The sequence below is a fragment of the Hemitrygon akajei genome, chromosome 18 (genome assembly GCF_048418815.1).
Source record: "Hemitrygon akajei chromosome 18, sHemAka1.3, whole genome shotgun sequence".
Lineage (NCBI taxonomy): Eukaryota > Metazoa > Chordata > Chondrichthyes > Myliobatiformes > Dasyatidae > Hemitrygon > Hemitrygon akajei.
This window is the reverse complement of record NC_133141.1, coordinates 47,514,793-47,539,426: the sequence shown is the minus strand read 5'-3', so window position 1 is coordinate 47,539,426 and position 24,634 is coordinate 47,514,793. Positions and strand designations below refer to the sequence as shown.

Here is a 24,634-nt window from a genome sequence, read left to right as displayed (position 1 = left end):
AAAAACAAGGATGCTCAAGTCCCTTATTTAACCAGTTTCAGTGTGGTGGTCTTTAGGACCCAGCAGAACCCCGGACCTCATTTAACCTGTCTGAGTGCGGTGGTCTTTAGGACCCGGCACAGCTCTGAATCCGCAGTGTTTCTGTTCAAGAAAATAATCATGATCACGATTAAAAATAAAGTGTGAGTCATAAAGCAATCGGAAAGAGGTGAAACGCTATCGGTCATTGGAAAAGCGTTAGGCTACAGTTGGTCAACAATTGGAACAATTTTAATGGAACATGTGAAAGGTCCTGCCCCGATGAAAGTCTCAATTATTACTAAACAATGCAGTGGTTTAATTATTGAAATACATACGTTTCTTAAGTGTTTTATTTGCATAGAAAGGTAAAATATATACTATATACAAAGACAAACGTTTGACTGACTGACGCTAAATAATACGGAAGTACCTGTTCCGACTTCAATTCCGACTTAAAGACGAACTCAGGAACGGTACTCGTTGATAACCCAGGGACTGCCTGTACTTCTAAATCATCTCTAGATTACTTATAATACCTAATACAATGTAAATGCTATGTAAACAGTTGTTATACTGTATTGTTTAAGGAAGAATGACAAGAAAAAATAGTCTGTACATGCTCAAACAACGAGTGCAAGAGAGAGAACTTCCAGGTTTTCCCGATCCGTGGTAGGTTGAATCTGCGCGTGCGGAATCCGCAGACAAGGAGGGCCGACTGTATACAATTTAGTGTTTGGGCAATATCCTCCCACAGTTCCCTTCCTTATTGCTTGTATAACACGCAGCATAAAGATTTTAACTCCCTCATATTGTCAAATGGATGTAAGAAAAAAATTCTAATTCTAATCTGCCCCTGAACGAGCTCCGTATATCATGCTGATGTCCTGACTATAACTAAGTGTCTTCAGAACTACTGCTAGTTATCGAAATCCCCCCTGAATCTCAGGTCAGTGACTGTTCTGCAGAAACTTTACAGTGCGTTCAGAGTGCTTGCCTTCTTCAAAGGCACTGAAATGGCCAGAATTCAAGCCTCTAATGTGGTTGGGATGTGCAGTTGTGAGATGGGGAAATTCAAAATTTCAAAGTGTAACTGAAAAGGGTCCTATTAATCGCCTATTGAAAAGCTATAGGCATTTTAAACAAGAACCTTTCCTCAACTACATAGAAATCTGTGAGCAGGTCGAGTATTAATTGCAGGAAGGAGTTGGTAGCTGGCTGTGTGTCCCTGACCGTGGAGGTTGGGATGAGTGGACAGATCCTAAGAAGCACATGGGGAACTAACGGGTGGTTAAGGTGTCTGTTGGTGACTGGGATTCCAATGGAAGTGGGGAAGTATAGGGTGCGTGGGAGGCAAGGATAGTGGTCTAGGAAGAGTTAGGATACCCAAAGCGTCAAGACCCAATGAGTTAGAAAAATTAATGTCCTCCTCTGAAATCGATTCACTCAGGTCATGGATAAAATGTCAGGGACTGAAAATGCAGAGCAGCATTTCCACCTGTTCGAACCGCTCTACGAAGTTGTTGAGGACATGCCTCGGCCGCCAGGCTTTCCCCTGAAGAAGGCACCAGGTAAGGATGGGGCAAGGTGGGTTGGGGTGGCACATATTTCCCTTGACTGATGGTGAAGCAGTTCGGATGATAATTTTGCTGTTTGTGCATGGAATCATTGAATGGGCATTCGTTGTCCATCGCTGAACACGGTGCCCTGCTGGGCATTACATCGCACCATCCTATTGACAGATTTGTTTTGTGTCTGCTGTCACGTACAGGCCAGACCAGATAATTTCATGTTTTCTCCCCTCAAGGACATTTGTGAAGTCATCAGTCTGGCTGTTTATACTGATGCTGGCTTTTCATTCCACATTTATCTGATTAATTTATAGTAGCCCTCTGTTTGATTTCATTAAAGAAATTCTCTTCCACTTCTCTTTCAGCCCAAGTGGGGGAGAGTTCCTTAATGAAGTCAGACAAATGGCTTGACTTCCATTCTCTTTCTTTAGCTGAAAGAGAACTGACCTCCTAACTTTTAGTTTCTGGTGCTCATAATTAAACAGTTAGCTGTTGACAGGAATCTGGGAAGCAATGTTTCGTTATCACAATACGGGGCTCACACTTCTGTCCTTAGTGCTAAACTAAACCTTACTTGCAAAGGCTCATGTTTGTGCAGGGAAACTTAGTATGATATGTTCTTTTCATTGCACTCACATCCCCTCCTCCCACTTCTTATCAGCTTTCTGCCATTAGCTAACAGTTCCCTCATTGACAAACAGCTCAGAAAACTTATTGAGTAGCAGGCACCAAGTGCTAGAGTAGCACAGCAAATCGGGCAGCACCTATGGAGAGGAATAAACAGTTGGTGTTTCGGTCCGAGACCCTTCATCAGGATCTTGCTGTGTAAATTATAACTTACCAATCATCAGCTATAATAATCAGTTATCATTAGTAATAATCATCAAATGTTACTTTATTGTGTCAATTACTTAGAATTGCAGAAACTACAGCACAGATTAAAAATAGTTTCGAAGCTAAGGCAAAAATTGGTTCATAGAATGAAATGGAAAAATTAGGGAATAACTCCAGAAAGAAAACCATAGATATAGGAACATGCACAATTTGGGCTAGATAAAGTTGAGACAAACTTTAAATGCCAAATCTATGGTGTAGACCAATTAAAACAAAGGCAAATTGGCTCTGACACTGATAGTGTTCTGCTTACGTCCCTATTATCTAACATTTGGAGGATACCTTACCATTCCAGACTTCCTATTGTGCTCATTTACTTTCCCCTTGTATACATCAGAGCAGTTTGCCCAACCTCCTCCATGCTCTAGTGAGTTTCATCCAATCACAATGATTCCTGGGTAAGGCAGTTCCTCTTGAATTTGCGATTAGATTTATTATTGATTATAGTCTACACAAGTGGCAATACCTTCTTCGTACTGCCCAATCAGAACAAAATGAGGCCCCCCCCCCCCATTTCTCCCTTATCATCCCTTCCCCCTGGACTGACTCCCCATGTTACCTAGCTCTAACTCCCCAATCATTCCCCTGGCATACTATTGCCTCAGGTTTTCATCTCACCCATCGCCCTAAGACCCTGATCAATGTACCCCTTTATGTTTTCTTTCCTCACAAGGTAGTCCCTAATTGTTACTTTATCTACTCTCCTCTCTTTTTATTTTGTGGATCTTTATAAAGTCGCATCCTTTCCATAATGGGGAGTGCACAATAGCTACCCAAACCTTGTGTAATCAACATGATTTTAATACAGTTCCACTATTTTGCAATTCACTTCCTCTGTAAGTGAGTCCCAATGCAGTTTCCCTGTTTATTAACCTTTGTTGCCTCTTTCAGCTAAGTCACATTTTACTGTTCCACCAGAAGCAGTTCTTTGAAAGAGTTGCCCAGTTTTATTCCACGCTGTAGATTCTCATGCAGAATCCTTTCAATTTGTCCTCATAAAAAAGTGTCCTATTGAAATTCTCCAGAGGATCTGCTTGTACCACTTCCAGTCAGCATATTCCAGTCTTTAAAAAACCTCTATGACGAAATTTCCCTGAAAGGCTATACAATTTTTTTAACGGTATGAACACTAGTTATTGAGGGAAATTGTAGTGCTCCATTAGAGTTGTAGTGAGTGGTCATTATAGAGCATACCAAAGACCATTTTGTCATTGACCTGCTACAGTGGCACTTGTGTCCAAGATTTTGGATATTTCTGAAAAGTGGTTGCATATTTTCTCTGTGAAAGGATATAATGCTTCTGGGGTCGAGAGTGAATTCACAGTGAGGCTGGGGTTGAGTGTGTTTAGGAGTGAGAAGACCAGAACTGAGAGGTGTAATTCGAGTCTGTGGGATAGTGTTGGGGATTCTTCCAGAGGAGTCCCAATTGGGGCCTTGGTGGTGAAGTGATTCAGGCAGCTGGATGTCAGTTCTTGTGAATTGTTTGTAAAAAGATGACAGATGTTTCAAATCTAAAATAGACAATGCTGGAAATACTCAGCTTGTCAGGCAGCACCTGTGAGAAGGGGAACAGTTAATCTTTCAAGTTGAAGACTTCATCAGAACTGCAATGGAGATAAAAGAAACTTGTTAAGATGTAGGGAAAGGGTTTGGAGGGTGTCTTTGATTAACCCTGCGGATAAGCTGTAAATCTGGTCCGTATGTGTATAGGAGCAATTAGAGAATGAGGACGTCTTCAAAAGAAGGTAGAACACATCAGGAGCCAGGGGAATGTGTGGTGAGTCTGGGTTGGGACACCAGGAGAGTTGTGACCAGGGAAGAAGAGGAGTGATCTGGGAGAATGGGGACCTCATTTTATTTTGATCCACATTAAATCACGTCTGCTTCTTTCACTCTGGATCCTCTTAAAGCCTTCATCTATCCTGGTCACTCATTACGATGTTGCCAGTGAAAGGAGCAAAGTAGACTTACTCAGAGAGTCAAGCAGCAATTGTAGAGGTTAACTCTTCAGGTCAATAGCTCTTGTCAGATGTAAAGCTGGTGATGTGATTCAAGGTTGAAATAAACCAGTGTGAAACAAGACGGAAGTAAAGATCTTTCTTGGGCAATTTGAATGACTAGAAGCAAGTGAAACAGCAAAACCTCAGAGCTTTGATTCATGGGAGTGCAACAAATCCAGCAACTTGTTAACCCTGGTGAATGTGTCTTGACGAAGTATAATACAAACCCCATTTCCAGAAAAGTTGGGATATTTTCCAAAATGCAATAAAAACAAAAATCTGTGTTATGTTAATTCACGTGAACCTTTATTTAACTGACAAAAGTACAAAGAAAAGATTTTCAATAGTTTTACTGACCAACTTAATTGTATTTTGTAAATATACACAAATTTAGAATTTGATGGCTGCAACACACTCAACAAAAGTTGGGACAGAGGCATGTTTACCATTGTGTTACATCACCTTTCCTTTTAATAACACTTTTTAATCGTTTTGGAACTGAGGATGCTAATTGTAGTAGATTTGCAATTGGAAATTTTGTCCATTCTTGCTTGATATAAGACTTGAGCTGCTCAACAGTCCGTGGTCTCCGTTGTCTGATTCTCCTCTTCATGATGCGCCATACATTTTCAATAGGAGATAGATCTGGACTGGCAGCAGGCCAGTCAAGCACACGCACTCTGTGTCTACAAAGCCACGCTGTTGTAGCCCGTGCAGAATGTGGTCTGGCATTGTCCTGCTGAAATAAGCATGGACGTCCCGGGAAGAGACGTCGCCTTGATGGCAACATATGTCTCTCTAAAATCCTAATATACGCCTCAGAGTCAATGGTACCTTCACATACATGCACTGATGCACCCCCATACCATCACAGATGCTGGCTTTTGCACCTTTTGCTGATAACAATCAGGATGGTCGTTTTCATCTTTGGCACGGAGAACTTGACGCCCATTTTTTTTCCGAAAACTAGCTGAAATGTGGACTCATCTGACCACAGCATACGGTTCCACAGTCTTTCGGTCCATCTGAGATGAGCTCGGACCCAGAGAACCCGCCAGCGTTTCTGCATAGAGTTGATATATGGCTTCCTCCTTGCATAATACAGTTTCAAGTTGCATTTCTGGATGTAGCGACAGACTGTGTTAAGTAACAATGGTTTTCCGAAGTACTCCCGAGCACAGGTGGCTATAACTGTCACAGAAGCATGACGGTTTCTTAGGCAGTGCCACCTGAGGGCTCGAAGATCACGCGCATTCAACAGTGGTTTCCGAACTTGCCCTTTACGCACTGAGATGTCTCTGAATTCTCTGAATCTTTTCACAATATTATGTACTGTAGATGTTGAAAGACCTAAATTCTCTGCAATCTTGTGTTGGGAAATGTTCCTTTTGAACTGATTAACAATTCTCTCACAAATTTTGGCACAAAGGGGTGAGCCACGACCCATCCTTGCTTGCAAAGACTGAGCCTCTGATGGACGCTACTTTTATACCCAGTCATGATACCTCACCTGCTACCAATTAGCCTGCTTAATGTGGAGTCTTCCAAACCGGTGTTACTTGAATATTCTGTGCACTTTTCAATCTTATTTTAACTCTGTCCCAACTTTTGTTGAGTGTGTTGCAGCCATCAAATTCTAAATTTGTGTATATTTACAAAATACAATTAAGTTGGTCAGTAAAACTATTGAAAACCTTTTCAAAAAAGGTAAGAAGGAAAAAATTTTCCATACTATCACTGTAGTCTTCAAAGACATTCTTTTTGGTGTTTAGTAAAATCTGAGGGTATGTTTTTAGTCTGAATTTTACCTGAAGAAAATAATCTAGTGAACTTTCACGATTGTGGTGGTATTTCAATTATTTTATTGAATATTTATTTCTAAAGTAAATACATGTTCGGCACAGCATTGTAGGCCTGTATTGTGCTGTCGTTTTTCTATGTTTCTATTAAGGTTAAAGAGAAAAGGTAAATCAAAAAATGTGCAGTAATTAGTCTTTCTGTAGCATGCTTTTGACTGGAATCTCCATGAAATGTTGCCGTAGAAAAACAGTATCCATCATCAAAGAACCTCACCACCCAGTCCATGCTCTTTTCTCGCTGCTGCCTTCAGATAGAAGGCACAGGTGCCTCAGGACTCACACCACCAGGTTCAAGAACAGTTGTTACCCCTCAGACATCAGGCTTTTGAACAAAAAGGGATAACTACACTCATTCTACTTCTGGTGTTTCCACAACCGATGGTCTCACTTTATGGACACTTTATCATGTTATCCTTGTACTTTTGTCAGTTAAATAAGGGTTCACGTGAATTAACATATCACAGATTTTTGTTTTTATTGCATTTTGGAAAATATCCCAACTTTTCTGGAAATGGGGTTTGTAGATGGCTGTACTGAGAGAACACTTCATACTTAAATCAAAACAAAATAAAACAAAAATACATGGAGACATTAAAAATATAAACCTGGAAGCAGAATACAGATTCAGATTCAAATCACTTCATTGTCATATACAGCAGGGTATAATGAAATTCCTTAATTACATGAAGCTTAATCACAGTAAACTGTGTATATGTTCATGTTAAGTGGAACGACAAGCACAAAACAGAATGGTGCAATCTGAAGTGGTGTGGGAAAAATACTGAAATATCAGTAATGGAATAACCAAGAGAGGGAGAATTAAGAGAATAAGAAAAATGCATCACCAGCAGGAATGGGGAGGTGAAAGAGGTGATTGTTTCAGAAGTTTGATGGTAGTGGAGAAGCTGGTTTTAAGTCTGTTGTTTTTTGGGCTTTCAAGCTGCTGAATCTTCTCCCAGAAAGTAGAAAAGTGAAAAGGGGAATGGCTAAGGCAACAAGTGTCCTTAGCTTTCCTGAAACAGTGCACTGTAAAGATGATCTGGATGGAAGGAGGTGAAGAGTCTATGATGGACTGGACACTGCTTACCACTCTCTGCCAGTTCTTTCGGTCTAGAGCAGAAGAGTTGCCATACCAGGCTGAGGTACATCCCAACAGATACTTTCTGCAGTGCAACTGTAGAAGATCGAGAGAATCCTCGTAGACAAGCCAAATCTTCTTAGATGCATAAGAAAGTACACACACTGATGCTTTTTCTGCATCAGTAAGATGAGACCAGGCAAGGTTGCTGATGGCATGGATGCCTAAGTAGTTGAAGCTGTTAACAATCTCTAAGGCAATTCCATTGATGACGACAGAGTTGTGTTTACCTTCCCACTTCCTTAGGTCAACAACCAACTTTTTCATCTTGCTGACATTAAGGGCTAGGTGGTTGTTTGGACAGCATGATATGAGGTTCCCAATCTCTTTCCTCTACTCTATCTCAGCATTGTTGTCGATCTGAACGACAACAGTGGCAACATCATTGGCAAACTTGAAGGCTAAGTTGGTGCTACATTGGGTCACACAATTGTGGATATACAGAGGGTAGAGCACCAATCTTGCAAGCTTGGAGAGCACCAGTGTTAAGGGTCAGTGTGGATGAAATATTATGACCAATTCTAACCAATTAAGGTCTGCAGGTCAGAAAGTCCAGAAGTAATTTACAGATTGGAACCCCAAGGCAAAGGTCCAAATTTGGAGGTGAGCTTATTTGGTGTAGTGGTGTTGACTGCAGCTCAATCTTAAATGAATGGCATCCTGACATAAATATTCTTATTGTTGAGGTGATCCAAAGCCTCATAGTGAATGTAGTGCAAGGCAGATGATGTCCTCTGTGGATTTATTTTTCCAGGAAGCAAATTGAAAGGGGGTCTAGATTGTCTGGGAGAATGGTGGTGATGTGGGCCACTACTTCAATATGGTCAAGGTTGGAGCTATTGGTCTGTAATCATTGTGGAGTGGGAGGAGTTAAAGTCAAATAGTAAAGGGGAAAGTAGTTTTGAAAGAATAAATCCAGAAGAGAGTTATTTTAACAATGCTGCTAACAATGGGTGATACTGTTAGAGTTAACAGCATTAAGCATTATGAGGAAGAAACTGGATCAGAGAGGAATGGTAATTCTAGATATTCTCAGAGCAGGACTGGGAATTAAATATTCCTGAAAAGCAATATATAAAATCTAAACTAGTGGTCACCAACCTTTTTAAGCCCAAGATCCCCTACCTCAGCCTTAGTGAAAAGCGAGGTCGACTAGTTACACGCATGCGCACCGGGGCAAAAAAGACCGGAAGTAAAAGCCCGTAACCCAGAAGTAGAAATAATGTATAAACACCAGGGGTACCCACCCTTTTTTTGCGCCGCAGACCTGTTTAATATTGACAATATTCTTGCAGACCAGCCAACGGTGGGGGGGGGGGGGGGGAGGGGGTGGTGTTAAACACGGCAGGAATACACCAATACAGGTACCTTATGTCCAGTCTATTCCGCAATTTCGCGGCTCTCGGCACTTAGCTCTGTCCCGCTTGCTCACGTGTTTTCCGCTGAAAAATCTCAACGGGTTTGGCTTTAAGTGCGGGGTGCTTGGACTCAGGGTGCCGAAGCCGTTTTGAGGGCTTCATTGCCTCGGACAGCCTCCCGGCCCGAACTCCAGCCTCCGCCCGCCCACCACCAGACGCCTTGGCCAGGTGCGGCTGGTCGTGGGTGGGGTGAGAGGATAAGGTCAGGGCAGGAGGTCCCTGTGTCGGGGCCGCGGCAGTCGCAGTCCAGAGAGAGCGGCCGACTGTGACAGGGTGCCCGCCTGTCCCCCTTGTAGGATCTATCGGCCGACAAAAGTTTGTTTCAGTAGATCGCAGCGCGGTAGCTGCTCTGATACTTACGGAACCCTGAGCCTGAATTAAATCGTCTGCGAATATTTTGGCACCGGGTTCCCCACGAACATTCAGTGTGCGAAACAGGTTTAGAGGCGGTGCCCATCTGTCCGCGCTCCGGGCCAGTACCAACGGCACTTCCCACCGGCCACCCAAGGCCAACCAGTGATCCCTGCCACAAGGGTATCACGGCATTTAGGCGACTGATGACCTCATGTGGGTTCAAGTTCAACAGTGGCGTGACAGGGAATGAGGAAAGGTGCAGCTGACTCATATCGTTTCCTCGCTGTATTTGGGGACCACTGAAGTACACTGTGCAGTGCAGGGGAGCTACACACATGTGCACTGGGCAGAAAGAACGGAACTAAAACCCCACAACCCGGAAACAATCTCTCAACAGTATTTGTGTATTTATTTTTCATTTTTTGTTCCGGATCTACTGGGAAAGTCTCAAAGATCGACCACGATCGACGGGTTGGCGACCACTAGTCTAAACACTACGTAGACCTGGAACAGCTTTTGTTCAATACTGTCTGTTTTTGTAGGAAAGACAGTCCGATTTCAAGAGGATGTTGAGCAAGATGGTGTCAGTAGTCATGAGACACATCAAATGAATAACATTCATTCAGAAGGTGAAGTTCGTGATCCAGAGGTTGAGACTTTACAGCTAGAAAATGGCAAAGAACTGCTGCCTCTGGAGAGCTCCACTATTCTTCAAAGAGTTACAGGTATGGCAGCTAGAAAATGAATCAAAGAATGTAAGGGGAATTTTATCCACCCAAAGAGTAATGTAGACCAGAAGACAATAGGTGGGGGAAGACTTGAAAGGAACTGGGATGCATGTTTGAAGAGCAGGAAATGTATTACTCAACATTACAAAACTGTGGTGAAAGAGCAGGGCAGCAAGACCAATGAAGAGCTGGGTTTCGAACTTAAATGTCGACAGTTTTTTCCCTCCCACAGATGCTGCTCGAGTTGCTGAGTTCCTCCAGCTGATTGTTTGTGGCTCTAATGAAGAGCTCATTCAAAGAGCCTGGTGGGCTGGGTAGCTTTTGCACTGTGCATCATCTGTGTGAGCTGTAAGAAAAATCTTACAAAAATAAAAGTCACAGAAGGCAGAGTTGCCTCTAAACCTGTTTACCTAGAAATAAACAAGATCCATTATTTAAGTTCATTGATTTATTTATTGAGATACAGTGCCTGAATACCAGCCCAGCGATCCCCCAATTTAATTGTAGCCTAATCACAGGACAATTTATAATGACCAATTAATCTACCAACTAGTACACCTTTGGACGGTGAGAGGAAACTGGAGCATCTGGAGAAAACCAACGCAGTAATGGGAAGAACGTACAAACTCCTCACAGGCGGTGGTGGGAATTGAACCCAGGTTGCCTGTACTGTAGAGCATTGTGCTAATAGTCTACTTGACTATTAATATCTGCTGCCCTGCAAAAGGAGGAGTCTTATCTTTATCTGTAAATAACTCATAATATCTGTGGTTTAATACTTGAAACATTTTGTGTCATTTCAAATTAGTCTCCTTTCTGCAACAAACTCACAAAATATGCTCAGTTCAACGAATGAATCTGACTGGACAAAGGTTCCGTGTAAAATAATCCATTTCTTCTTCCAATTTCCTCCTGTACCATGGAGATCGTGCCTGCTCACTGATCATAAGGTTCAGGGAACCAGTCGTAAAATACAGTTTTTAGTTGATGAATTTTTAAAATTTAAAACAACCATCTCCTTTGCATTTCGAAGCAATTGTTTGCAGCATGAAATTTTAATGTTGATGTTATGGTCTATAATGAGCGTCCTGTTTTGACACTCAGATGGAAAATTGTGATCTGTAAAAACAGACCATGAACTAACTCAAGTAAATATTGGGCAACACCAAGGCTCAACTTTAAAATTCTTCAAACCCATGGATAAAGAGATGTGTTTTGTTTAACACCAACTTTTCATTTTGGTGTTCAGGCAGTGACTTTAATTGCACAGCAGACGTAGTCGATGCCAATCAGTTCACGAGCGACTCAGAGAGCGAGGTCTTCTGCGATTCAGTGGAAGAACTGGACCATGAGAAGGTAAACCAGATGGTAGTAGTTAGAACTCGAGCATCACAGAAGGAAAAGTATAATAGTTATTGACAACTGAAAGTTGTTTTGGAGAAAATTGAATGTGGTTTGGTGATTTAGTAATGGAATTCAAACTTATGTTTTCTTTTGACCTGGAAGCTATTCTGCCTATCAAGTTAGTGCTGCTTCTTATCCCATCAGTGCCACTCGCCCTCTGATTTTCTGTAACGTTCTTTTTCACATGCCCATGAACTATCCTAGTTTTCCTACCACCTTCTACACCAGAGGTAATTTATTTACAGTGGGGGTAATTAGGGTCATTATCACCAGTATACATTTGGAATCTAAAAGGAAACAAGAGCACCCGGGAGATATTCACATGGTCAGAGGGAGAACCTGCAAACTCCACACAGTATTCCTTTCAGATCAGCCACAGTTCCCCATCAGTATGACTGGTTTCCTTGATGGTATTGCAAAAGCAGAAACTTGTGTAAAATCACAACAGATTCTGCAGATACTGGAAGTCCGGAGCAATACACACGAAATGCTGGAGGAACTCAGCGAATCAGTCAGCATCTATGGAAATGAGTAAACAGGCAACATTTTGGACCAAAACCTTTCATGATGACCCTTCAAAGGTGCTGCCGGATGTGTTGAGTTCCTCCAGCAACTTTTGAATAGAGAATTGAGACAGTGCAGAGAAGCTGTTTGGAGTGTGTGGTGGGAAGATGAGGTGGATCACTATCTCACTGAACACAGGCAAGAACATTCTTTACATTTACCAGTGTAAAAGAGACCTTTTCCCTGCTGAATATTCGTGTTTTATCTGAGTTTTGTTCCTGACGGGAAGGGTTATCTGACAACATGCCAAACCATGCTGGATGGGTATTTAGGACTGAGGAAGAGCTTGTCATTAAATTAATTCCTCTGGACCCAGTAAAGTATGAGTTAAATAACTGCTGAGTTGTGATCCAGATATGATTGTGGGCATATATGTGCTGCCCACCAGAATGATAACAAGGGATTCTCTGAGCAACTGAGGTGGCATGATGTGTGTTAAAGGCCAGTAGGTAATCTCGCTCCAAAGTTGTCCTTTCCAGTCCTGAGTGAATAGCTGCAAAGTAGTCACTAGAGAGAGCAATTTGCTATGAAATATCACAAGCTTCATTCACTTGAGCAATCTGCTGAGGCTATTCCTTCCGATATATGGTATGCAGGCAGCTGTTAAGCAGGCTGTATGCAGCTCAGTTGCCAGTAGAGACAAGTTGCCGCACACTTAAATATCCAGCAGAAAGTCTGTTCTTTTACTTGCTCCCCAGATCTCCTGATGTAATTAACTAAATCTCCAGTACACTGCAACCCCAACTCTCAAATATGGGAAGGTATTGTTGTTTGGTATTAAACTTGCAGACATTTAATAACATGAATAAAATGTAAAGGGATCTCATTGTGGTTGGGAAAGCAAGATCTATTTGCATTTCTTATGTCCCTATGGGATTGGTACAGAACAGTGGTTCTGAAGTAAATGATCAACCACAATCTTATTGAATGACAGGTTTGGCACGAAGGGCCAATTGGCATATTTCTGTTTGTTACTCTTTTATTATCTGTTCAGAGAGTTTGGAAATTAGCAACAGAGCCGGAGTAATCTATTTCACCCCATATATCTGCTGCACATTTCAATAAAACAGTGACTGATCTTACTGCCATTTTGCTGCACAGTCAATATCCCAAAGTTCCTTTAATATGTAAAAAATAGCTTCTGTGACGTTCCTTGCTTTGTTTAAGTCAGAGCTTGTTATTATTGAAAGAAACTGCAGGGCTGATTTTAACATATAATGTTAAAGAAAATGGCTGCTTACAAATCATGCACCAGCTGCATCTTTCCCTTGACTTTTATTTTGTGATTTTTTTTCTCTCTCAGTGGAAAGACTTGTCTTCCAAAGTAACCACCTCTTTTGGAGCATTTTTTTAAATCCAGTTTTCAGGATATGAGTTCCAGACAGCGTTTATTGCCCGTCCCTAAATGGCTTTGAGATAGTGGCACTGAAGGTCTGCTAATCTTTCTCGAGAAAGTACTCCCACAATTGTTTCAGGACTCAGCACCAGTAATGATGAAGAAATTGTGATGTGTTTTATAGTGGAGGTAGTATGTGGTTTCCCTTGGGTGCTGTCCTTGTTCTTCTTGGTGAATAGATAAAGTACATTTGCAGAAAGTACCTATCGCTTTCTCAGTTTACTGAGGAAATAAGTGTTTACGGTTGTGGATGAAAGGGGTGTGTTATTCTGGATCGTTTTGAGCTTCTAGAGAGCTTTAGAGCTTGCACTTGTCTGGGCAAGTGAAGAGTATTTTGTCACAATCCTGACTTGTGCTTTGAAGATGATGGAAAGTCATTGGGGTGTCAGGAAGTGAGTCATTTGCTTCAGGAAACCTGGCCTCTAATTCACTTGAGCAAGTCCATGGGGACTTGGATCTGAGACAGAGTAAAGACATCATTGTGACACTAACACTGCAGCCAAAGCCCAGTCAAATCACACAACACAAACACACCTTAAAGTTCCAACAGGGTATTTCAAAATTTTTTTTTAAAGTGATGTGGCCCTGGATTGTTTTGCTTTGTGAAACGGGTTTTCCCTCCGTGGTTCGTGGAAGTTCTTGCTGGACAGATTGTTTTGAAGAAGGTTTGAATTCATTGTGGAGTTCAGCAATGAACTACAGAATTCCATCCACTGTATCGGTCAGGTGAATCTGAGGTCGTTCAACATGGGGTCCAACCCAGGCTCAATTGTCTATAAGCAGGGTGACCTGCTTTGGCAAACTATGCAGCAGCTTTCTCTTTTAAATACTGGATGTCTTATTGAAATGGGACAGTTTGGCCCATCTGTAGAATGGTACATTGAAGTGACTGGGGAAGGAAGAGGTCCATTATAATTTTATGTGAAGTTGGAACCCCAGTAATTAAAATATTTTGCACACCAGACCCAAAACATTTTCTCCTGAGCACTTCCACCTCTCTCTTCCTTTCCCTCTGTATATCTAATTCAATTATTCCTTTTAATCAATGGAAAAGATGCACTGAATTGTTGAGCATGTACCTTCAGGTTCCTGTACCTCCTTTCTGATGGAAGCAATGAGAAGAGGGCATGTCCTGAGTGATGAGGGTCCTTAATGATGGACACCACCTTTTTGAGGCATCGCTCCTTGAAGATGTCCTGGATACTGTGGAGATTAGTGCTCATGATGGAGCTGACTGAGCTTACAACTTTCTGCAGCTTATTTCGATCCTGTGCAGTGCACCTCCCCACACCCCCACCTACCAGACAATGATGCAACCAGTTAGAATGCTTTCCATGGTACATCTATAGAAATTTGTGATAGACTTTGATGACATACCAAATCTCCTCAAACTCCTCATGAAATATAGCCACTGTCATGCCTTCTTTGCAATTGCATCGATACATTGATTGCATAGATCCTCAGATGCTGACACCCAGGAACTTGAAATTGCTCACCCTTTCCACAACTGATCCCTCAATGAAGACTGGTGTATGTGTGCCCTCATCTTACCCTTTCTGAAGTCCACAATCAATTCTTTGGTCTTATTGATGTTGAGTGCAAGGTTGTTGCTATGATGCCACTCAGTCAGCCGATCTTTCTCACTCCCCTCATCACCATCTGAAATTCTGCCAACAATAGCTGAGTCATCAGCGAATTTATAGATGGCATTTGAGCTTTGCCTAGCCACACAGTCATGGGTGTAGAGAGAGTACAGCAGTGGGCTAAACCCACATCCTTGAGGTGCGCTAGTGTTGATTATCAGCAAGATGGAGATGTTATTTCCAATCTGCATAGACTGTGGTCTTCTGGTGAGGAAGTAGAGGATACAGTTGCAGAGAGAGGTACAGAGGTCCATGTTTTGGAGCTTTTTGATCAGACCTTCAGGAATGATTGTGTTGAAAACTGAGCTGTAGTCAGTGAACAGCAACCTGACCTAAATAATAGTATTGTCCAGGTGATCCAAGGCTTCTTGAAGAGCCAATGAGATTGCGTCCACTGTAGACCTATTGTGGCGATAAGCAAGTACCTGGACACATTGCAATTTGCTTAGGCAGTAGTTGATTCTAGCCCTAACCAACCTCTCAACGCATTTCATCACCATAGATGTGGGTGCTACTGGACGATAGTTGTTAAGGCAGCTCACCCTACTCTTCTTGGGCACTGGTATGATTGTTGACCTTTTAAGGCAGGTGGTAACTTCCGATTGCAGCAAAGTGAGATTGAAAATATCTTTGAATACACCAGCTTTTTGGTTGGCATAGGTTTTCAGAGCCTTACTTGGTCCATCATCAGGGCCAGTCACTTTGAGAGAGTTTATCCTCTTGAAAGATGTTCTGATGTTGGCTTCCAAGAGAAAGATCACAGGGTCACTGAATGCTGCTGGCATCCTCATAGCTGTAGTTTTATTCTCCCTTTCAAAGTGAGTATAAAAGGTGTTGAGTTCATCTGTGAGTGAAGCATCACTGCCATTTATGTTAGGTTTTGTGTTCCGTGATACACCGTTGTAACGCATGGTATTTTGAGTTACTGTTGCCTTCCTGTCAGCTTGAATTAGTCTGGCCATTCTCCTGACCTCTCTCATTAAAAAGGCACTTTTGCCCACAGAACTACTACTCACTGGATTCTTTTTTTTTTGTTTTCACACCATTCTCTAAACTCTAGAGACTGTTATGTGTGAAAATCCCAGGAGGTCAGCAGTTTGAGATATTCAATCCATTGATCTGGCACCAACAATTATTCCATGGTCAAAGTCACATAGGTCAAATTTCTCCCCCATCCTGAAGTTTAGTTTGAACAACAACTGAACGTCTCCTTCATCTTGCGAAATTTAATAGCAGTTAGCAGACCAGCATAAGGTGCATTACTGCCAGCTACTGAGTGGGATTGTGGAGCAGAGACAGGAAGTATACCTACTAAATTCTGCACCCCCCCAAAAAAAAAACCTCAAATAATATCAGAATGTCTAATGCTTTTCAAAAAGTCAAATATCCAAATGTACATTACAATGCCAGTGATATCCGAACAAAGTTTCCATGTTGAACTGTGTCTGTCCCAAATATCTCAATTTAGCAATTAGATGTTTCCTTTGCACCTCGTATGCTGAACCATCTCTTGACAAGTACATTCCCTACAGATGTCAGTATTCGTGCATATTAATTCTGAACAAGGAATTATTCAACCTTGTATGTCCAATTTGTAAATTTGTAAGTATAATTTCTTCTCTCTTTTTATATCCATCTCCAAGTTGAGTTCCTACCTTCCTCTGAATTTTATATAAATATGGTCTTTCCTTTTCCTTAAAGTTGCCACATGATCAAATAGACTTTTTAATTACAGCTTTCACCTCCCCTTTATGCAAAGGCACCACTACATTTACATTCTTAATGTCAGGTGATTGCTTGGCAAGAATGTCTGCCACCTCGTTTCCTTCAACCCCAACATGGGCAAGAACCCACATGAAATGCAGACACGGGCCTTGACCCTGCAGCCTCAACAGATGTTGTCCAATCTCAAGAAGAATGTCTGGCCAACAATTTGAAATCTCTATTTTAATAGATGTCAAAACCCAGAATGAATCAGAGTACAGAAGTACATAATCAAGGCTAAAATAATAGCAACCATCTCAGATATGAATACTGGTACTTTGTCTGATAATCTTTTCTTAATAGTCACCCAAAACTTTGGAACATAAACAGAAACGCTTGAACAACCTTTCACTGGATCTTTTAAACCGTCTGTGTAGATGGGTAAAAAGCCACAATATCTGGCCTTCATGTTGCTGAATTACCTGTGCCATTGGTTATACAATCAGTTTTCAGCTTGATCTTCAGTGACGGGGCAAATGAAGTTGAGTGAAGTTATCCCCTCTGATTCAGGAGCCTGATGGTTGAGGGGCAGTAACTGTTCATTGTTACATACCCTGTAACTGGGTCACTTACCAGCAAAGATAGAGAGGTCCGTTGAAGTCTGATGGTACTATTTTTAACAGTATTTATTGATAAAAATACACAAAAATAATATCAATGCAAACACACAGATAATATACGTCATCAATACTAAATCTAAAAGCGCGGGTATAATAATAATAAGAAATAGCTCTATCGTTGTCTAGGGGATAATGTATTGTCCGATGGAAATATAAAAGTCACTTTAGTTCAGTCAAGCTGTAGGCTGCAGCCTTTTTGGTTGGAGAGAAAGACGGAGGTTTAACTTGCCCATTCCTTTTATGATGTCAATCCTTCGAGAGTCGTTGGGGGACTGATTTCCCCTTTGAGGTTAGCTAAAGCCGTGCTTCCGTGGCAAGACCTACCAATTCCGAGGCAAATGGAAAAGGACGCACGTGGGCTGGTTCCACTGGCTTTCGCTGTTACGCTGTTACAGGAGTTCTAGCATTTCTTCTGGTGCGTCTAAAGGGGCTGTTCCTCAGACCCTCTTTTATCCTGACTCACAGGGTCTCAGATGTCAATCAGGGTGGGATGATGCAATCCCTCCACCAACCCCCCCCCCCCCCCGGTTCATTGCCTGGGGGCTTCGATGCATCGTACAGGATCCAATACACAATCCCGTCTCCAAGAGACAATAGCCGGTATCAATGGGTCCGCCTTTCGGAGGCCAGGACACATTCCAAACTCTTTGTGGATTCTGCATGTCTTTCTCTCATTTCCTGGGTCTCCTGACTCGAATCAATAGTGATCCTGTGATTCTCAAAAAGGAGGGGGCCACGGGTGTAACATCATGAACCTGGTGTGAATCCTGAGGCTCCTGTACCACCTTCCTGATGGCAACAACGAGAAGAAAGCAGAACCTGGGTGGTGGGGGTCTCTGATGATGGATGCTGCTTTCCTGTCACACCAAGTTCACGGTCGCTCTCCTTTACAAAATCCAGATTGGTATACAGCTAATTTTCCACAAGATAAGAAAGCCTTACTATAAACATTCATTCCATTATCTTACAGACATGTAAAGTTAGCTAAATAGGTCCATTATGGAAGAATCTGATTGATCCTCACTAGATTTCTATATCAGAATAACAACCACTAATTTCCAAGAGGGAGGAAGTTGCTGTTCAACCCATATTGTAGTAAAGAATTTCAAAACCCCTTAAGTTTTGAATCTGATAACCATGTAAACATATTGTAATAAATATCATCTTTGCCAGGTGATGTCTGACCATCACCAGTAATAGCCCCTTTAAGTTCAGACAAAGTAAATTCAATATCCAAGCAGGAATTGGAACTGGATTTTTTTCTCAGCTTGCTTGCCAAAACTGTTTCTCTATTAAGAACTCTCTTCTTTATTTAAATCAGCTGAACTATGTACACTGGCATATGGTTTTGCTAATAAGTCTGCTTTATCAGTCAGTAACTGCAACTTTCTCCCCAACATACAAAACTGGTAATGCATCAAGTTCTTTTTTAAAACTCCCTGCATTTTCCATGTCATATCCTTAACTTCCCCTACCTGGATCTCTTTCCCAATACTATCACAGTACATTCTCAAATACACTTTCTTTGTCATTTTCACTACTTTTCTCATTATAGGTTCAAAGGTTCATTTATTATCAGAGTATACAACTCTGAAATTCTTCTTCTCCAGATAGCCATGAAACTAAGAAAAGAACAACAGCACTATCATTAACCCCCAAATCCCTCCTCCCTGCACAAAAACCAAAAACAGAACAGGCATATCGACCTCCAAATAGTTTGAGTTCTTTTATATTGCATGAAAAATGAGAAGGAGTAACACTGCCTAACTTTCCTAAAAGCTTTAATGCACACCTTCACAGCTCTTAAATTCATCCGTCCACTGGGGAACTGCTTTGCTTTTATTATCTCCCAACTGTCTGGGAATTGATTCCTTAGCTATTGAGTTGAGTACAGAGCTCAGGGTATCATTACTCAACTCAATATCCTCCAAAACCAAATGATCAGAAAATCTACTTTCACATAAATCATCAAATACATCTCAATTTGCCTTTTCAAAATTCCATCTGGGGATATGAGAACCTTTCCTCTGATACACTTCTATCCCCATTGTACGGATAATGGGGAAATGATCACTCCCCACTGTTGTATCATTATACACTTCCCAGTTACACCACTTGCTATATTCTCAGATACCAGTATAAGATCTACAGCAGAAATAGTGTTGTTAAATAGATTTCTCCTTGTACTTCTACTATCATTCACACACACCAAACACTTTTTCTTCCAGAAAGTCATCCACCATCGTCCCATTCATATTTCTGTCACTATAACCCCACATAGTACCATGGGCATTAAAATCCTCAGATCACATAACCTCATTTTCCCATTTCCACTCACTTTTCTAGTATATCAGGCATTAACCGTTCACAAAGATTATAAAAATTTATTATCTGTACTTTACTATTCTTTCTCCAAATTACAGCCTTAATTGACTCATGAATAATTCCAATTTCCCATAACTCTATGTGCTATCCCACTTTTGACAAAGGTAGTCACTCCTCCTCCATTGCCCATTTCCAATCGCGTCTTGTATGAACAGAACCTTGTGTCTTAAAACTTCTGAAATATTTCCACCAGGTCTCCTGTACACATATAACATCAGGTTTATTTGGTAAATCGTTCTACAAAGTTAAATCTTGCGACAGGGGACAGCAGGGCTTCGCTTCCAGATGAGCTCAATGCCTCCTATGCTCGCTTTGTCCACCAGAACAGGGAGGAACCATCACACGCACCCATGTCCCCTGATTGAAAACTTGGCTGAATGTGTAATAACAACAGCCTCTCACTCAATGTCAATAAGACCAAGGAAATGATTGTAGACTTCAGGAGAGGGAAACCAGAGGTCCATGAGCAATCATCGGATGATCAGTAGCTTTAAATTCCCGAGTGTTGCTATCTCAGAGGGCCTGTCCTGGACCCATCATATAAATATTATTGTGAAGAAAGCATGATAATACCTCCACTTCCTCAGGAGTCTGCATGTTATCAAAAACCTTGGCAAATGTCTATAGATGTGTGGTGGAAAGTGTGCTCACTGGCTGAATTGCGGCCTGGTATGAGAACACCAGTGCCTTTGAGTGGAAAATCCTACAAAAGGTAGTGGATTCGGCCCAGTACATCATGGGTAAAAACTCTCCCAACCAATGAGCACATCTACATGAAACATTGCCGTAGAAAAGCAACATCCATCATGAAAGATCCTCACCGCCCAGGCCATGCTCTTTTCTCACTTCTGCCATCAGGTAGAAGGTATAGGAGCCTCAGGAGTTGCACTACCAGGTTCAAGAACAGTTACTACCCCTCAACCATCAGGTTCTTGAACAAAAGGGAATAGCTACACTCATTTAAGGACTCTGCTATGTTGTTATTTCATACTCATTATCTATTTATATCTGCATTTGTACAGTTTATAGTTTACCGTTCCTGATGCTTACAGTTTTACAATTAATGTTTTATAAATTTGCTAAGTATGCGCACAGAAAACGAATCTCAAGGTTGTATCTGGTGACATGAATTTACTCTGATAATAAATTTTACTTTGAACTTTGAAGTTACTTTGAAAGTTCAATAAATTTCTTAAAATCTTGACCATTAGGTAACAGGCTTCTAGCATTCCATTGTGAGAGCAGAGAAACTATTAACAACTGTCCTTTGAAGTCTGCACATTATTTACTCTTCCATGTAAGGTATCATTAATAACTTCAAGATTTAAGTCTTTTATCCCTAGATGTTTTTCTGCAGCTTTTGATATAACTTTAATTTTTTTTCTGTCCTACTTCTAGTTTGTGCTGTACAATTTACCACATCTGCCATGAAAGTGACAAACTTTAGTTTATCAACATCAGAGAATCCTTTGTTATACAATCATGTGCTTTACCCTGTATTTAATCTATCTGTATTCTGGATAGAAATGGGTCCCATTGACACTGTCTTCTGTACTTTCTGCAGAGTGTCTGTATGTGATATGCCCATTTCCACCAAAATACACTGCACTTCCACAGCTTTCTTTTATACAGGACATCCTACATAAGCAAAGCTATGTTCCCTTTACAGTTGCTACATTTTGGTGTAATCCCTTCTCCACAATTTCCATAATCCTGTTCACCACCTCATCTACCACATCACTTTTTACCCTTACACACAGCTGCCTCATGACCAAACGTCTGGCACTGAAAACATCTTAGAGGGGGCAGCACATAGCCTAGATTAACCCTATCCAGCAACTTTTTTTCCATCAAATTTAATCAACACCAAGAAGCTATCTGTTCTTAACCACCATGAAACCCTTTTAAATGTTTAGTGTCCACAACTTCTCCCCAAATGAATTATTTTTAACTTGATCCATGTATACATTTAAAGGCACCGCAGAGATTACTACCCAAAGCCACTGACATTCAATATAATTCCTTAATGTTACTTTCTTCCCTCTCATGGATTTTAATGCCAAAGCTTTCTCATATTGCTTACTATCTTTACAAAATACTAAAAGTGACCTCCATTTCTTAAATGTTTTGCACCCACAATATATCTTAATGCTTTTTCAAATCCTTAGTTAGTCTAATTAAATCCTCTCTGTGCCTTCATTGCTGGACAATAAACACTACAGTTATTAATTCACTGCTTATTTTTCCGTTTCCCAGAAACCTGCCATTCGCCTTCCTCCATACCCTATCACCCATTACCACCTCCGACTTCTCAATCACTTCTTGCCTGAGAGAAAACCCCCAACAGCAGGCTGAGCCCTTTGCTCCAGCCCCAATCACCTACCACTTTACCTACCTCCAAACTGAACCCCTTGACCATGACTACATAATTTTATGCATTGAGTTGCTGCCACATGATTGGCAATTAGATATTTGCTTTAATAAGCAGATGTAGCTAATAAAGTGGCTCCTGAGTGTATTTCATTATATTAAAGATACAATACAAATGAATAGTTTTTCACAGTTTATAAGCTATTCTAATTTTGAGGCATTATGATAGAAGAATGTACTAGTTTGTAAGGTTTGGGTAAGGTAAAGAGAAGGGTGTTTATTCACCCTTCACCAAGGGTGAAGCAGTGTTCATTCATACAAGAGTGAATTTAAGTGCTTTAGATCAGACCCCAAGTAAAAACTTCTCAGTTGTGAAGCTTTGGAATTCACTTCTGTGTTTAGTGTTCAGGGTAAGAATTACGGCAACCTTTTAGATTAGTTTGATGGATGGATGAAGGAATTGGCCAATGGGATATAGGTTTAGGGGAGGAAGTTTGATAACGCCTGACATAGATACTTGATACAATACTTGAACACTTTAATGAAAAATTCAGTAGGTTTTTTTTATCATTCTTTTCATCCAACCAAACACCTAGGACACTCTGGTCCAAGAGTAGCCTACCCTCATAGTCAAAGCTCAGGTGAAACATTTGTACTTGTAGTTGAAGAGAATGTTGTTGGCTCAGATTCTCAAACTAAATAGGTCACATTCAGTCACAGTGTACGCACAGTTCATTCTTTTTTCCAAGGAAGCTAATAAAACACAGCTAAAACTTCAAAGACATTTTTGTGGTGTTCCTGTGTAATCTCAGAAAAGAGCTGGTCTGCTGATAATTTTTCTCCCTTTGTGTTTTCCAGATTTCAGAGAAATACAGTAATGGAGTGATTGCCAGATGTTCTCAAGATTCTTCCCACTCACAACACATTGCACACACTCCACTGGTCCACAGCGCCTCACTGAACTCTTACTGGCCATCTGGGTACCAGCATGCAGCCGAAGAGTTGCATCATTGCCAGTCGACATGTACCAGTAGCACTGAGGAGCATGAATTGGTTACAGGAGCTCAGAAGAAGAAGAAGAAGGAGAAGACAGCATTTGCGGATCCCTCCTTGGGACCTGATGACAAGCTGATCAAGGAAAATGGTAAGTACAGTGGTTACTGTATGTATTTTAACAAGCATCCATGTAAAGAAAGCAACTGTTGGTTGTATAATACACGGATGGAGAGTTGGTTATTGGCAGAAAACAAAGGGTAAGAATAAATGGTGCTTTTTGGGTTTGGGAAGAAGGGTACTGCCAGCATTAGTGCTGGGTCATGAGCTGCACTCAGACTATGCCAATGATTTGAAAGAGAGAACAAAGTATAAATATAACTTCTGTTGTAAATCAGGTGAGTTTGGAGGAGGAGAGGCAAAGAGGATGCAAGGAGGTATACAAAATGAAGAAGGCTGCCCTAACTGGGTGGCAATGGAGTTGAGCTCCACTAAAGAATTATCTATATCTGCACTTCTTGGCTCTGCACTCCCTAGCAGTCTGCCCAGATCAATAGCTAATCCTCTGGTTAGACACACTTTGCGTATATGGGCTCAGTTCAGGAAATGCTATGGTTTCCTGGGGTTTTCCGTTTCTAGCCCTGTCGCACATAATCACCTTTTTTTTACCTACTACGTACGATTCAGCATTCCATGTTTGGTACAGGAAGGGCATTAGACATTTTGAAGATCTCTTCATTGATAATCGCTTTGCTTCTTTTCAGCAGCTCTCCATTAAGTTCAACCTGCCTAACGCTCACTTTTTCAGATATCTCCAAATCCGACACTTTACTGCTCCTTTAATTCCTAACTTTCCTGAAATGCCTGCGAAAAATGCTATGGACCTATTTCTTTCCATTAATCCACTAGGTAAAGGTTTAATTTCAATTATCCGAGATAAACTAGCAGCCTTACAACGGGCCCCTGTGGATAAAATTAAAATGGCCTGGGAGCAGGATTTAAATATCTCCTTATCCGAGGAGAGCTGGGACTCAGTTCTCAAATCGGTTAACTCAACCTCCCTTTGTGCTCGCCATTGCCTCTTACAGTTTAAGATTGTTCATAGAGCCCATATGTCTAAATCTAAACTATCTCGATTCTACCCTGGCATTATTCCGCTCTGTGATAAATGCAAGAGGGGCGTGGCCTCTCTCATCCACATGTACTGGTTCTGTCCTAGTTTGGAGAAATTCTGGAAAGATGTCTTCACTACATTGTCGGGTATTCTGAATCAGCACCTAGAACCTAACCCCTTAATTGCTCTGTTCGGTTTTTGGGGCGAGACAGATTTATGTCTGGGTCCGACCAAATGCCGAATACTATCCTTTGCCTCTCTCCTGGCGAGACGCTTGATCCTCCTTAGATGGAGAGATGTTGCCCCGCCCACTCATGCGCAATGGCTTAACGACATTATGGCCTGCTTGGACCTCAAAAAAATTCATTATTCAGTTCTTAATTCGGATCTAAAGTTGCATA

General features: G+C 41.3%; 1 protein-coding gene across 1 annotated transcript in view; it reads left to right on the top strand.

Moving 5' to 3' along the window:
* Positions 1-24,634, top strand: part of acbd4 (acyl-CoA binding domain containing 4) — a 245,714-nt gene that overhangs the window by 31,377 nt on the left and 189,703 nt on the right. Inside the window, exons 7-10 of the mRNA XM_073071607.1 lie at positions 1,469-1,589; positions 9,795-9,977; positions 11,230-11,336; positions 22,985-23,270. Of these exons, the coding sequence (XP_072927708.1) occupies positions 1,469-1,589; positions 9,795-9,977; positions 11,230-11,336; positions 22,985-23,270 (697 nt within the window). The remainder of the gene's footprint in view (positions 1-1,468; positions 1,590-9,794; positions 9,978-11,229; positions 11,337-22,984; positions 23,271-24,634) is intronic.